The following is a 16,062-nucleotide window of genomic DNA, read 5'->3' as shown; positions in this document are numbered from 1 at the left end:
CCCTGCTCTCGTTTGCTCTGTGTCGTGACAGCAGCCGGCCGGCGGCGGGGGAAGCTGCGCTTCCCGGGAGGGAGCTGAACACGGGGTGAGGGGACAAGGCGGGACGGGTCCCAGCAGCTGAAACGGGGAGGTGAGGGAAAGCTGGGGGCGAGGGGCGCCGCGTTATGTCCCAAAGCATCCAGAGAGTGATGCAGGGGTGCGAACAATCGTGAGACTCCTCGGCCGTGGGGGTTGCGAAGTCTGCTTCCCCCGGAGCGTCATCGCTGGGCCGGAATGCTGAGTCAGGGATTGCCGCGGCGCTGACTGGGACTGAGCAGCTGCACAGTAAGAGGGGCTGCTCTGTGACCAGGACTCTGCCAGAAACACAGGATTTTATGAAAAAAAGTACACGTGACCACAGGAACACCACTGGTTAAAATTTATGCTGAAAAACCTCCAAGGGGTTTCCATTCCAGATAATGCAAAGCTGCACCTACACTCAGGTGTTCTGGAGTTTTGGAACCAGATATAGTGAGTCCCAGAGATGATGTTGCACCCACAGGCTTCATCCTGCTGTAGGCTGTAGAACTGTAGGAGCTGGGCACTTTCACTGGTCCCTGCTAGCAAAAGTGAGAGCAGGCAATGCTGCCTGACTGAGTGAATATATCAAGAAAGGTCAGGCAACTTGTCTGAATTTCGGTGGTGCATGCACAAAGATGACAGCTTCTGTAGGGCACTGGCAGAAAAATGGCCTGACACAACAAGCACCTCCAGCTGTCCCAGAAACTGAAATCTTACTAATTTCAAAGGGGAGCCCCGGTTTCCCATACACACCAGTATCCTCTACACAGGAATGGGCTGAGGTCCTCTTTTTCCTTACAGGAAGGCAGGTAAGAGACTGAAATATTTGAAGGAGGGGGGGGAAAAGGGGATTTCAAAAGCTGGGTCATTCCTTTAGTAATCATGGCATACATAAGCCTGTTTGCTATCAGTCTGAGCCACAGGAATGATCAGTGTGGCAAGTTCGTTGTTCTTTTTCTGCTGGTTAATCCCATACGAGACCTGTGCAAAACCACTCATTCCTTCTCCTCTGACCTGTAAGGGGCTTTTAAATACTGTGAAAGGGGAAAAAAATCCAGTCTCTAACTCTTACGATAATTCTTACAATTATACACACAGAGGAAGATTTTGATACTATTTATCTGATCTGTAATCCACGTCTCCACAGTCTGGGTGAGGATAGTTACATGGCCTTCAAAGCAGTTTGCTCCTTACCCGTAACAGAAACTGTATAATGAAACACCCGTTCTGTGGGAAGCTCCAGATAACACAGCACTTCTATGCTTAAAGACCAATTAGCTGTAAAACATTAACTTTATATGTGCTTGACACTTCAAAATATAAGCTTTATTCAAATCTCTGTCTGTATAACAATTATTGCAAGGTGATAACAACTCAGAATTTGTGCACCACGTGGCATTTTGCAGCTGGTCTGGAATCCACTGATAAAACTCAGCTTCAACCACCATTCACTACCTATAGCAAAGTATTTATTTCAAAAAATATCAGTAAAATCTTTTCCATTGACACATAATATTTACAGTATTGTATAAAAAAAAATCACAACCATTCAAAACTTCCAGAACGAGATGTTTTACACACAAAAACAGCAAACATACCAAAGAACTGTATTCTTAAACTCTGAACTGATCCGAAAGAGTTCAGAAAGTTAAACAGGTTTTTTTTATATGGATATTTTTTCAGTGATAGCACAATGTGCTTTGTAAATCACAGTTTTAATAAACTATCTCAATGCTTATCACACTTGCATTACACATTATCTGTGGCACTAGTTAACAGATAACCACATTACAAAGTCCACAGATACTATAATAGCTGACTAGAGTTCACTTCTGTCTTGCTGCAGCTTCCAGAAGAACAATTTCCTCCAGTGCAACACAGTTGGGGTGACTGGTTACAGAGTGGACGTAGCAGTTCAATAACCCCACCTCCTTTCCCAGCACGCTCTGCACCTCATAAGTCTGCGGGAATAAAAGCATGGTGAGTAAAACAAACAGTCCTGGACATTCTGTTCTAAACAGCATTCAGCTGGGAAGATGCAGCCTGCAAGATCCTCTTCCAACAGACAACTTTTTTAAAGGACTCAGAAGGGTACATTAGAACTGATAGAATGAATACATTAATTTTCAATAATTAGATCACACTCCTGCCTCAACTGCTGCTTCCCAACCGGGGTTTAAAAACAAGCTGTTTAAAAATCTAAAAAGTTACAATGATGTTGAAGTCAATTTTGCTGAAGCATAACCTGCACGTGCTCCCTTTATCTCACTTTCTGACACATGCAGCACTTCTCATGTGCTGGCAATGTGTATATACATACTATACATTGATTACTTTGGCTAACTGATCCATTAAAGGAAAAACCACTTTGTTACCCTTTTTACTCTACCCACTCCCTCCACTTTAACTTTGTGTTGTTCATGCATCTTTTACCATCACCAGCACCTACACAGTCCCTCCTGTTTAATGATCTGACCAGCATTTTACCCACGAGTTGTGCCTGAGCAAATTTGTAGAGACTGTATTCTGCGTGGAGGAGAGGGATGCAAGGCTGGGATGGCTTCACTAAGAGGAGACAGCACGTTAACAGAAGAACTGGTAACAATGATAGTTGATACCTTGCTTCAGAGGGTATCTCAGATGGCAAGTTCACATCCATTTCTTTCCCTAATGGGTCTTGTCTATGACCAGGCCCTGACCATGCCCCTGCTTTCATCTGGGCTGTGCTTCTCTACAGGTATGTGACACCCACGCCTGTTGTCTGGTTCAAGGTATAAACAATCTTTTTCCTTTTTTTACCCTAGATTTTTTTACCCCAGACCGGTTCTGCAGTCCAGTTCACTGTGCAGCTGCACAAACAGCTCTACTGGTGTGACAGAAGGGCTGCCACAAAGTAAGGAACAAGCATCCAGGGCCAGCAACAGCTAAAACCAATCTCCTTGCCAAAAAAATTGATTACAAAGCTACACCCTTAGAAACTTCAGCAGCACTGGCAAAAAAATGACAGCTCAAGTATTATTTCTTATGATTAATCTTTATCCCTGCATTTCAGCTAGGGAAGAAAAAAAATCTAAGTTGCCAGACTTCTAAATGCTGGCATTATACACATTGAAACATGAAAAAGAGGTTGTTTGAGTTCTAATAACTTGAAAAAGAACTATGTTTTGCTAGTCTGTGACCAAACCAGGCACATCCTGTAAAACTCAGCAAGACTTAATTGCTATTAAAGGAGCAAACGCATTTTGGAAATTTCTTCTATCAATTTGCTTAAACAAAATATATACCCTCCCACATAAGAAAAATAATTTATGATTTCAGAGTAACTTTCCACTTTCAATATTACCATAAATTCCATTAAAACCATGGAGCATGTAATAGCAAAATGCTGGAAAACTTGTAAGACAGGGAAAGCAAACTGACCCCAATACATGTCACTGAAGATACTTAACTGGGATGATAAAACAAGACAATGAGCCAACCTTTGCTCCCTTCCACGTGCAAGGGAGAGGGGAGAATCTTGGGATCCTAACTGGACTTAATGACTCTCTAAAGGTGCCACTCCTTCCCTGCTGGCCATCTGGCAGCCAATGCCAGCCAGGCACCTATCCGGGTGCCTCCCTCACCTATGATAAATCTGGGTCACTGTGTCAAATGTCAGAGTTCTTCTGATATCTCAGATTAAAGGAATAACTACTTCACGATTACATAAACTGTACTTTAGCCCATGGATCCCCGTGGCTTATGTGTGTTTCATTCGTACCATTATAAAGTAGTACCTTGCACACAATTTGCAAATTCCTCTACTACTTCCACCTGCCAGTACTTGGACTGTGTGTCTGCTGTCTTTGGATCTTCAGCCAGAGAATGGACTAAAAGCCCAGCGCTGCCTGTCGCAGCTCTGAGTGCCTGGACATGGTGCAGTTTGCAGGTAGCTCTGCAGATCCGCAGCTGAGCTAAAGATGTCCACACAGCCCATCTGCAGCATCCCTCTTCAGCAAAGGAAGGTGTCAGTCTGATCATAGTCATGAGACAGCAGGACATCAGCAGCTGGAAGGTGGGACTGCGAAAGGGCCCAGCCCACCCAAATCACAGGCTGGACACGAGAAAGTGCAATCTCCTAGCGCGGTTCTGAAACGAACTGCCTGGAAAGTCAGAATCTCTGTAACTGGAGGTTTTCAAGACCCTGCCAACAAAAGTCATGGCCGACTTGCCTCCACATTGGCAATAGCTCAATGTGGACAGGAGGTTGGACAACAACCTCCAGGAATCCTTTCCACTTCTATGATATGACTATCTTCCCACCTGATTCATGTCTCCTGTACTCTGCCTCTACAGTAAGTTGTGTAGTTTAACTTCCTTTAATCAGCATTCATTATACCTACCCCATCCTCACTGGTGGAGAACATCAGGAGAGAAGAGATTGTCCTTTGCAACAGCTGGAATGAGAAAATTCACAGGTTTTTTTCATGACAAAAATCTTATACATGCAAAGACGTTCTGTTTGCAGGTTAAAACAGTCACATAGAAGAAAGCTTTATCATTTTAATATCAAATGTTTTTATTTCTCTGGCCAAGAAAACAGAGAAGCCACAAACGATGTTCAGAATGGAAGTCTAAAAATAAGCACTCCTTTTAGACTGGGGAGACTGAGGTTTCCCAAAGCCCAACCTAATAAGCCCTTCATCTGGGCCAAAGAACAGTTTGCAAACCTCAGTGTGAACTCAATGATTGTATTATTTGAGCAAGATCTTGAAACTGGGTTCTTAGCCCAGTGAAACACAAGTTTAGTATCAGATTAAATTATGGGATAGTCTTACACATTTTGTCTTCTGACAAAGCTTTTTGTAAAAGTGTGGCTTAGGGTACCTATGTGTCTACATACAATACACAGAACCTTATTTCATGTCATACCTTTACTTTTACTGTACTCTGAGATCGGGATGGACAACTCAAGAAGACTTCCAGCTGCATTTTCAAAACCGGTGTAAAGACAACTTCAGAGCATTGTTTGCAATATAGCAATTCTCTGAAACACACAAATAATGTTGGAAAAACATAGAGAAGCGGAAAACCTATCAGCTGTAAATCAAAACAAATAAAAACCCAACTAGTTTATTCTGTAAAATACTTTGCTGGTAGACTTTCAGTGGGAAAGCCTTGGTAGGGATTCAGTTGATAACAGCAAATAAAGCTCTTCTGCTGGCAGTAACTCTCTTGGAGGACCTAAACTCTTCTGGCAGAGGATCTTCCTTTTATAAGTTCTGGCAATATGGAGGGAGGTTGCTATTTATAGTCACCCCACTTAAGCAAATATTAATCTCATAACTTTCTAAAAGTTATGGCACAGGAAAATTTGTAGTATAAATTTGGCCCAAGCAACTTATTGACTTAGGCCCTCATTCAGCAAATGTTCAATGTTTTCAATGCACACTGAACAAAATTAAGCTCAGCTATAAGTGCTTGTTGGAAGCACTTCTTAAACAAACCATGATACTTCATTCATTCTCCAAAGGAAGCAAAAATGTCCTTCACAGGTGAGATATTTTTTTAATTGAACTACACTACTATGTGAACATACACACGTCCTTAGTTTTTGCATGACAATACAATATAGGTCACCTGTTTTTTATTTTCATCTTTTTTTCCCTCAAGGACTATATGTAACAAAGCATAAGCAGTAAATCTTCTCATATTTAAGAAAATGTTATCTATTTCAATAGGATCAAACCCGCCCAACTGCTCCTTATAGTTTTTGTAAGCTTTTCCAGTAGAAAGAACCCCTCCTTTCTATCTTTCTTTCTTTCTTTCTTTCTTTCCTTCTTTTTACACTTTGACTACTCTTATCCTGCTGGGTTTTTATTCCACCAGGTATCTCAGCCTCTACAAGAGGAAGCTGGCTAGGCAGCTGAAAGGTAGGCTTTCCAAAAGCATGCCAGTGTGACCCAGGTTCAGCATTTCAAGTGGTAACAGGTCCTGTATAGTCAGTCTTCACATTCAGGACAGCCATACTGCCAGAATTCTTCAATGTCCTTTTTAGAAAGGTGATAAATTCAGTAGGTCTGAAACACAACTCTTCCACACTTAGATAAATCTCAGCAAAGATCACAGTTCAGTATAAAAATGAGGTGAATTGGGGGTGCACAAAGTAACAAGGCAGGGCACACAAACACATGCAGCTACTTTTAAAGGAACTTAAAATCAGACCTGTAGTTTATGTGTATGTTTATTAAAACTAACATTATAATGCAGTGGGCTATGAAGTCTTTATAAACAAGGCTTTAAGACTGATTTTTAAACAAAGTATTAACTGCAAAATCAAACCATTTCATATCTACTTGTATCTTTCTTAATAAATTAATGTAACCTTGCAGGCTTTATCAGTTCATCAGCAATAAAAATACTACGTCTTAGTTCTAGGAAGGAGCAAAGTGCAGCCTGTGCCTGCAGGAATCATTGCATCACCTATTGCTATTATGGCTACATCTACAAAACACCTGGAGTGCTCCAGAGCATGCTGACTCTCACCTGTCCTGGGGACACAGTTCCAACTTTCCATTTCCACATCTGTTGCATGTAGGCCAGGAGAAAGCAGTGCTCTCATTAACTCCAACAACAGTACCTGCAGAACATGGAATTCTTACAAAATGCTAACATTAAGCCAGCAAACATAGTCTCTCTTGGCTTCACAGCAGGCTTGAGCCTTTCTGACCCACAGCTTAGGACTTGTCAGAGCAAGAATCGGCTCTTTCAACAATCTCACTCCCTTTCTCCTTGGTCCCTCCAACAAGGGATGAAAATACAGCACAGTATGTTACACTCTAAAAATACCAGAAGGTAGATAATTGACAATTAACTTTCCAAACAGGCTCAGTTCTTTTGGTTTGGATTTTATTGCTTTTCTGATTTGTTTTCGCTTGTTTGCTTTCTTTCTGGTCCTCTGATGTTTCCTTGGCAATAAACAGCTAAAAAAATCATCAGATCAGATAGCTTGATATTGATATTTAGGAAACATAAACCAATGAGAAGCCCCAATCCCTTTTGAAAACAACAATACAGATTAAATGGAGTTATTCTTCATTTATACTGATTTAAGAGAGATTAGACCTGGCCCACAGACTTAACTGTGTGCCTAAGAAGGGAATGCCAAAGATACTTTGGACTAATAAAAAGGGCCTCACTAGTTTTGGCAAGAAAAAAGATATTCAGGGTTTTATGAGAAGCCAATAAAGAGCATATTAGATTTTATGGTAACAATATGATGATATTATGAGAATTATTTATGGAGAAAAACACATCTGAGTATTCACCTGTAAGAACAAAATTACACTAAAATAAAACCTCACTAATGCAACAGAACTACAGACTAAAAAATCCAGCTCCTATTGAGCAAGAATCTCACATTCTATACCACATTCAACAGAAGAAAGCCATGGAGACTATGGAGCATTTACACCGTCTGGACTGTAAAGCAGGCTGTTAATCCCTTACTTTTCTGGTTCTCCTGGAACAAGGAGGGAGCTACACCTAAACTACAAAACTGTAAGATTTTCTTTGTGAATTCAAAGGACAGGGAGTCTGAAGATATGGAAAGTTGCTTCTCAAATACAACATTTACGACCCAATTGCTAAGCATACATTGAAACTACATGCATTACAGTGACAGAATAAGCAATTCTATTTAACCCCTTGGACTCCTACAGAAATAATTTTGATTATTCAGTGTTTGTGATAAGCTTGGAGTTTCCATCAGCACTTGTTACTACAAGGTAGGATGCTCTCTGCCACAGCACAGGCATGTTTATCTTTGAATGATGTGAATGCTGAATAGAGTTAAATCCAGTTGGTGGCCAGTCAAAAGTGATGTTCCCCAGGGCTCAGTGTTGGGGCCAGTACTGTTTAATCTCTTTATCAATGATTTAGACAAGGGGATCGAGTGCACCTTCAGTCAGTTCCCAGACAACACCAAGTTGGGTGGGAGTGTTGATCTGCTGGAGGACAGGAAGGCTCTGCAGAGGGATCTGGATCCATGGGCCAAGGCCAGTGGTATGAGGTTCAACATGCCAAAGTGTCAGGTCGTGCACTTGGGTCATAACAGCCCCAGTCAGTGCTACAGGTTGGGGGAAAAGCAGCTGGAAAGCTGCCCAGTGGAAAAAGACTTTGTGGAGCTGGTCGACAGTGAACGAACATGAGCCAGCAGTGTGCCCAGGTGGCCAAGAAGGCCAATGGCATCCTAGCCTGTATCAGCAATAGTGTGGCCAGCAGGACCAGGGCAGTGATTGTCCCCCTGTACTGGGCAATGATGAGGATGCACCTTGAGCCATGTTCAGTTTTGGGCCCCTCACTACAAGAGGGACATTGAGGTGCTGGAGCATGTCCAGAGAAGAGCAATGGAGTTGGTGAAGGGGAGCTGGGGTTGTTTAGCCTGGAGAAAAGGAGGCTCAGGGGGACCTTCTTGCTCTCCACAACTATCTGAAAGGAGGCTGTTGCCAAGTAGGGGGTCAACCTCTTCTCCCAGGTAATAAGTGACCGGATGAGAGGAAATGGCCTCAAGTTGTGCCATGGGAGGTTTAGATTGGCTTTTAGGAAGAATTTCTTCACTGAAAGGGTGTGGTCAAGCATTGGAACAGCTGCCCAGGGAACTGATGGAGTTACCACCTCTGGAGGTATTTAAAAGACATGCAGATGTGACACTTGGGGGCATGGTTTAAGTGGTTTATTTGGCAGTGATGGGTTAATGGTTGGACTCAGTGATCTTAAAAATCCTTTTCAACATAAAAGATTCCATGATTCTATGATTCTTGTTTATCAAAAAGAAAAACTATCAATTGGTTTGTTGAATATGTTACCTTTTTAATTAAAAAATCATTTTAAAAACAAAACAAATCCCCTTTTCTGACAGATGTGTTTCTCTCTAAGACTCTTCTTTCTCCCAGCTCTGTGCCATACTGCAACTGCAGGATGCCAATGCACAAGTAATGCAAGTACATTTGAAGGAAATTAATCAGGATCATACTGATGAGATTATGTACAGTGGTTTATTTTGATGACAATGTAGAGTTCCCTTGAGAAAACCATCAGACATCACTGAAGTCAGACCAACTCAAACCAGTAACAGGTATAATAATCTAGTGACAGTCTTGGGCACCCTGTATGCAAAGTGATTTCTCAAGTTTAAACTGCTGAATTGTTGCACATCTTTGACGAGACTCTTGATTTTGCTTAACATTCACAAATCTTTTGAATATTTTCCCAAGATCCTTCTTTTCAATAGAAAAGCCAAAATTAGATTTTCACCTATTTGCTATTTTTAATGAGTTGTGGCTGACATCATTAAGAAGAGATTGACAATAGGACAACACCTGACAAAACAGGTCTCTTGTGTGGAATGCAAAGTAACAATCTGGTTGAAACATTCAAAAACCAATGTGTTTGGTTTTGGTTTTTTTTTCCCAATCAGTTGCCCAGAGTAATGGGACAGGAAGGGGAAAGTTCAATCAAAAAGAAAAACCTAGGTAAGCTGATTGACCCCATTTTAATCACACTATTAAGAGGAAAACTGAAAAAAAACCACACCCCTGAATAAAGACTTCAATATGAAAACATTCAACGTCAAAATTCAATCACTGGTGGTGAGTCACATACTAGGCAAATATCATTAATCAAGTAATATTCCCACATATCATATGTGGTATGGACTAACTAGAATTTGCTCATAAGCATGATTAAGAGGAAAAACAATTTCGTGCAGTATGAACTGCCAACATTTAAGTCATCCTGACTGCTACTATACAGAAAAAAGAGGTTGGAAATTACATTCCAATGCACAGTGATAAAATAAATATATTAACCCTGAGCTCACAGGTGAAAACCACAGATTCATCTTGCAAAGAAGAATAAACCTTTTATTAGAAAACAACCACAGGTTTTCACTCATCTGTTGAAGAGCAACACATTCCATCCCACAGCTGGTATGACTGGACCTCCCCGAAACAAGAATTTCTGACAAACTCATTGGATCTGCAACATTGTTCATTTCGATGGGGGAGGAACCTCTGAAGTTCATCCAGACCAGAGTTGTACCAAGTTGCTCAGGGCCCAGCTGTAAGCAGGAGCTTGAACTGGAGGAACTTCAGAAGTTCCTTTCAAAGAAGGGGTAGAGTAAAGCCTGTGAAGCTTTTTTAAGTGTTAGGTGGGAGGATGCCTATGTACAGCACATGTAGGTGACTGAAAGTACAGGAAGTAAAAGGATGCACAAAGAAAAAGAGTGAATGAAGTAAGACTGCTTCATATTGAAAGCCAGACTAACAACTCTCTGAGTTAACAGACAGGGACAGTGACTAAATTTTAGAGATTATACATTTTCCTCCATGCATTACTCCATCAAATACATATTCTCCCACCAACAAAGTAGGGTCAATGCTATTAGTTTCACTACTTCGGCAGGAAAATGTAGGTACTAACTAATTGAAATCCAAACCAGTGACTGTATCTCTTAAATGCTATTAAGTTAATTCAGTTACACATAAAAGTGAGAGTTATTGTCTATATATATCAGTAACATAGGTATAAAGAAGACACTTTATATTCTATGTTGGTATCCAGGTGTGGGAACATAGTGATAACTGCACAAATTCCAGATTAAACAAGACAAGGTTGTAGGATTAATTTCTCCTTTTGTCATTCTTCCATCTGTAATACAGAACAGGTAAAGCATGACATCTCCCATGTATGTAAAGTAAGTACTTGTTTACACAACAGCTCACAAAGGTGTATTTTCTTTGCTCTACGGGAAAAAGAAAGGACAGAGAAATGTTTGCTTTATCCTACTATGCACACTGTCAACAAGAAAAGGCACTTCTCATACAAAAAACTAACAGCAGAATGTTGACTATTCCTAGCATAACTATTGGAGACGTTAAAAAAAAAGTCAAAAAGCATTTCATAGCCAGTGACAGAAATATCTTTCAAGTAACTATATCAATGCAAGATGTACGTAACAATCAAGGCTTTGAGTGAAGTGCCTCTAGTTGTGATTGGTTTTCATTATGAGCTGTTAGAGTTCAACATTTGCACTGCAAGGGGCTCATTTATTAATCACAGAGGTATTGTGAACTTGTGGCTCTACCGTAGCAGAAGGTAGGTTTAGTAAAGGCTTTGCATGGTTTCAAACTGTCTTCTTAGTGCATGACATTATAGCTGGAAGGATTAATTTGTAAACCATTATTTTCTACAATTTTAAAGTTCATTCATCCAGTGAATACTTAAAGGTGTAAATGTCAAACTGTATCAAGAATTTTCTATAAGGGCTCCTGGAATCATAAGAGTTAAATTAAGAAAGGAAATAGTCTTTAAAAGCCAAGAATTGTTGAGCTTTTAAGGACATTTTCCTATAGGCACTCTACAGCTGGGAGGCTTAAGAAGCTGTCTGGACAAAGCATTAGAAAACACACAGTAGGAAATGTTTCTGCATGATTAGGAAATGTTAGAAAATACATTGTAAGAAATATTTCTGCATGGTTTGTGGTAGAACTGAGATATTAGACAAAGTTATGATCCAAAGTGGCTGGTGAGCAAATATTGGCCAAATTATGCTAGATTACTATGGCAAAACACTAAATTGTCCCACTGCAGCTAAGCTTCAGGGAAATCAGTCACTAACCCCTACCATTCAGGATCTGGGTAACATATCTTATCCATCTGCCTAAAAAATATTGGTATACCTCACTGTTGCTAACATCAACAAGGCTGATATGAACAGAAGGCTCCTGAAAGAAGACAGTGAAGGAAGGAATATAATGAAACAGATTGTACATTAAACATTTATTTTGGGGAATGAGTAAGTGGGAACAGAGCTTGGCCAGCAACAGGCAAACAAAGCCCACAAAGAAGTATAAAATCGTAAATATTCTAGTGACCCACAGCAATGCTGTGCTTTTTTTATCCCTCCACGCTGTTTGTGCAAGAAATCAATATAAAGACATAAAAGATTAAAGTGAGCACAAATAATTAACCACATTCATTTCAGGAAGGGCCATACAAACCTCTTAGAGCACAAATGGAGTTGGCCTGTGTTGTAGAATCCAGCTCATCGAGTCTGACAGGGCCAGTCAGCTCACTGAGGTCAGCACTGGCAGCCGAGCACAAAAGAGGCTTTTGTAATAAGAGAACAGTACGTTCAACACAAATAATCCTACCTGCCAACAAAGACATTTCAACTCAGTACAGTAACAAGGAAAAAGGTGACCATGTTAATTGTCATGGCCAATAAAGACAACAATCTCTGCCAGCTACTGAACAGATGAATACACTCCATCAGGTTTTCTCAATGACAAAATATTTTCCTTTCAGTGATACATGCATCATGCTCTTGATACACTTCACAACTCCCAGGGAAAAAAAGAAGTTTTAAAAATTTGAACACGGCAGAAGAGAGTCTGATGCCACCCAGAATGCATTGAACCACGCTCCCTGAAAACAGGTTACCATCTCTTCCCTAGTAATAAGCTTGGGCACCCCTTGAGGTGGTCTTACTTTGTTTCCAAGATTACAAAGAGTAGGTGCATGCAGTGTTTTATTCTCTAAAGCAGAGATTTTTGCTTCAGGACACAGTCATTTGCACAGTTTTGTATTTTCAGTTCACTTACATGTTGGAAGTGACTGAAGGCGTGAGATGTGAACTACCCAAGCAGTCACTATACAGCACACAACTTGAACCTCATAAAAAGAGTAACTGAAGATGAAAGTAAAGTGAACCACCATAATTTCATGATCTGTGTGGTGGCAAAGGCTCACACCTAAGATGGTATAGGAGAGCTTGTAAAATTTGTATATCTAGGGACACATGAGTTTCTTAATATTTCTGAGTCTTCTGTCAGCTAGCAAATTCAATTGACACTGGTTAGATTCAAATGCCATCAGGGAAGACTGACAGTAATATTAGTGGACATACAACAGGATTACCAAATTTCTCATTTACTTTGGAGATCAAGCCAAAAATATAAAAAAAGAAACCTTAGAGGAAAGCTCTAATTACAACCCCTTTCAAATTTCTCATGCCAAACTTGCGAAGTCTCATCTTCATCTGAGAACAAAAGTCTCTAGAGGTTGCATATTGTGGTGTCAGAGATAGGGATGCTATTTCTTTGTGACTCCAACTGCTTCAAAACCACAAGTAAAACTTACCATTTCCCCACAGTGCATCCTTGAAGAAGACAAGTCGCGAGGCAACACCGAGGGCTTCTGTGATTTCCGTACTGAGAGCACATGATGCAGTGACTGCCACAGCAACAACTTTTGGAGTCATATGAACCACATCTTGCAATGTGGAGTCAGTCACAAACAACAAAATCTCTCTTTGACTTATAGGAACACTGTGTTTTGTCTATCATCAAAAAAAAAAAGATACAAAATTGGAATTCAATTGCTAATTTTTTTTAATAGAAGGAAAGACTAAACATTCTTATATTTAAATAATTAATAAAACTGACAGAAATTATTACATTTAGGGCTTGCACAGGATAATGAGTCAAAGCTTTACTAGAATTTTTCATTATTCCTTACTGCAGATACAAACATCTCTACCTTAAATTAAGTTTCCGAGGTTGACACTCTGGAATCTTGGCTTTACCTCTGTCAACCATTACACTTTATCATAATTCACTTGGACTCTACATGGGATTTGAAAATATATTTTATAAAAAATATGTATTATTTATTTAGATAATATATATGATATATATATATATATATATGAAGCTAACCGGATGGTTTTACTAAGACTTACATAATTTTTGCCTTAAAAAAAAAAAGAAGGAAAGACTATTGCTACTACTAATATTATTCCTTTGTGAGCACATTTTCTAGGTCCTGTTATCAGATTCCCAGGAATTCCAGTCCTTGGTTAACAGCTACTGTCTAGTCCTTGGCTAATAGCTACTGCAAGTTACAAAGTTGGAGCTTTTTCTTTCAGTTGAACAAAGCTCTAAATATTTCAATGATGCATAAAGTTAAGGAAGTAGATAACTCATAAGTAAGAGACACAGGAATTCGCAATGACAATGTAAGTTTTCTGCCCAAGACAGGTATAAAAATATCATGGTATGACTGAATTAAGGTCCATCATAATCAATGAATAAACCCCCTACATTTCAGCTCAGTCCTTGTATCTGAAAATAATCAACACACCATCAGGAGTGTTTTTTAAATTTTTCACACTGGGATAATGAACAAGACAGACATTACATACACATCAGTGCTTATTCTTCAATCTATAACAAAATCAATTGGGTTACAATTTGATGATTTGTGCTTTTATTTTGTTTTGTTTGTTTGTTTGTTTGTTTTTACACAGCTTACAGTATCTAGGCGTGTATGTGAATTTTCCCAAGCTTTAGAAAAATAGATATTTTGCATTTACCAATGCAGATTCTAATATTTTAAAGTATTTGACTAAGATTAAATAACTTCCTTAATTTAAAATGTTTTTGTTGATCTTTCTAATCAGTCTGCTGATTGAAAATTCACACTTTAAACATTTAACTGAAAATTGAATACTACAATGATTGGAGAGACACATACCATTTTATTCTTTGCGTGTCTCTAGCATAAGGTAATGCAATGAGAACCCCAACTTTTTGTCTTTAGTTGAATTAAAATCTTGGCACCATTAACCACACTAAACCCAGCTTTCTGTTCATGCTAGCAGCTCTTAAAGCAAATGTGGTAATTGTAAAGTGACTGGGAAAATTTACAACTCAGATATCACAGTTATGCCTTAATGAAATATATGCTGCCTAGTGCATTGATGCTGTTTCTTTGCCTACTAACTACATACATTTGAGTACCTTCTCTACCTAGATAGCATTAGGACAGCTTCAAAGAAAGGATTTTTACATCTATCCCCTGAGAATTAATAACATTAAAAGCTGTGTTTCAGAAGAATAATTCAAAAAGTAAATAATAATAACAGCAAAAATCACAAGTTAGTATAAAATCATCATCTTGCTATGTGTGACAATTTGTTCAGAACAGAGAGGACACAACAGACAAATAGCGGCAGGATTGAGTTATAAGGAAGGACAGCTCCTTAACCACAGATGGAACATATTTCCTCATATTCCTTCTGAACCACAGTACAGATTCTGAGTAATAATAAAAACATATTTCCATTCCCACTTTACACAAATTAAGTAGTATTAATTTAAGTAGTTAATACTGTAGCTGCAGAGACTAAATACTGTTTTTTAAATTAGCTGAATTAGCTCACATAGCAGATTATTTAATAATTATAAATCTGCAAAATAAACCAAATCATAGTCCCTTCCTCACTTATTACAACCTGGTGATTTTTCATGTCAAAGGTATGTCCTCTTGGCAAAGGCCACTGCAGGAAACAAGCTGCTGTTCGTGATCTTGTTCTGGGAGGATTAGGCAAGTAATACATTACCTTTACATTCCTAGAGGAGTTATCCAGAAAGTTAAACATAAGAAGAATATCTTCTATTGCTTTTCCATCATTACTTTAAAAAAATTTATGAGCACTCACGTTGTTCACTTATTATGTGCTTACAGTTCGGCAAGTGAATAGTCATTAAAAAACCAGCTAATAAACCTCCAAGTAGAAAGAAAAAAAAATCAGACTTTTTTATCTGTTAGTTAATATTCCATTCTTCAAAATCACATCTGTTTCTGCATGCTTCTTCTTTTCTCTAATTCAGTGATGAAGAGCTTTTACAGAAGAATACTGATGACCCACATCAGCATCTCAGATGTAGACATTCCTGAATACAAAAATAATTGGCTAGGATGCCTCTAGTCTGCAATTTTATTTTATTTTGCACTAGAACAGGTTTCTTGGAAATAGAAGTTAACACATGTATGTGTCTTTCTGTTAGAAGGCTAAAGATCCCATCAAGCTAGCCCTAATTTCATGTTTGCAAATGCTCTGTTACATTCTCGCTTAGCATGGAGAAAACACAAAAGATACCCCTCGTCTCTGGAGTT

The 16,062-nt window shown here is 39.2% G+C and overlaps 1 protein-coding gene across 2 annotated transcripts in view; it reads right to left on the bottom strand.

The window, feature by feature from the left end:
- Positions 1 to 883: 883 nt before the first annotated feature.
- Positions 884 to 16,062, bottom strand: part of SPIDR (scaffold protein involved in DNA repair) — a 200,835-nt gene continuing 185,656 nt past the window's right edge. Inside the window, exons 15-20 of one of the 2 annotated variants that reach the window (XM_051769658.1) lie at positions 13,243 to 13,441; positions 12,102 to 12,254; positions 6,586 to 6,679; positions 4,972 to 5,086; positions 4,443 to 4,496; positions 885 to 2,021 (exon numbers count right to left, since the gene is read on the bottom strand). In XM_051769658.1, the coding sequence (XP_051625618.1) occupies positions 1,887 to 2,021; positions 4,443 to 4,496; positions 4,972 to 5,086; positions 6,586 to 6,679; positions 12,102 to 12,254; positions 13,243 to 13,441 (750 nt within the window). In that variant the 3' untranslated portion in view covers positions 885 to 1,886. Of the gene's footprint in view, positions 2,022 to 4,442; positions 4,497 to 4,971; positions 5,087 to 6,585; positions 6,680 to 12,101; positions 12,255 to 13,242; positions 13,442 to 16,062 lie in introns of both variants that reach the window. The other variant, XM_051769665.1, reaches the window with a different exon arrangement.

The sequence above is a fragment of the Manacus candei genome, unplaced genomic scaffold (genome assembly GCF_025592945.1).
Source record: "Manacus candei isolate 608988 ecotype Guabito, Panama unplaced genomic scaffold, ASM2559294v1 h1tg000008l, whole genome shotgun sequence".
NCBI classification, from domain to species: Eukaryota; Metazoa; Chordata; class Aves; order Passeriformes; family Pipridae; genus Manacus; species Manacus candei.
Note: the sequence above shows the minus strand (reverse complement) of the source record. Positions and strands in the feature narration are given on the sequence as shown.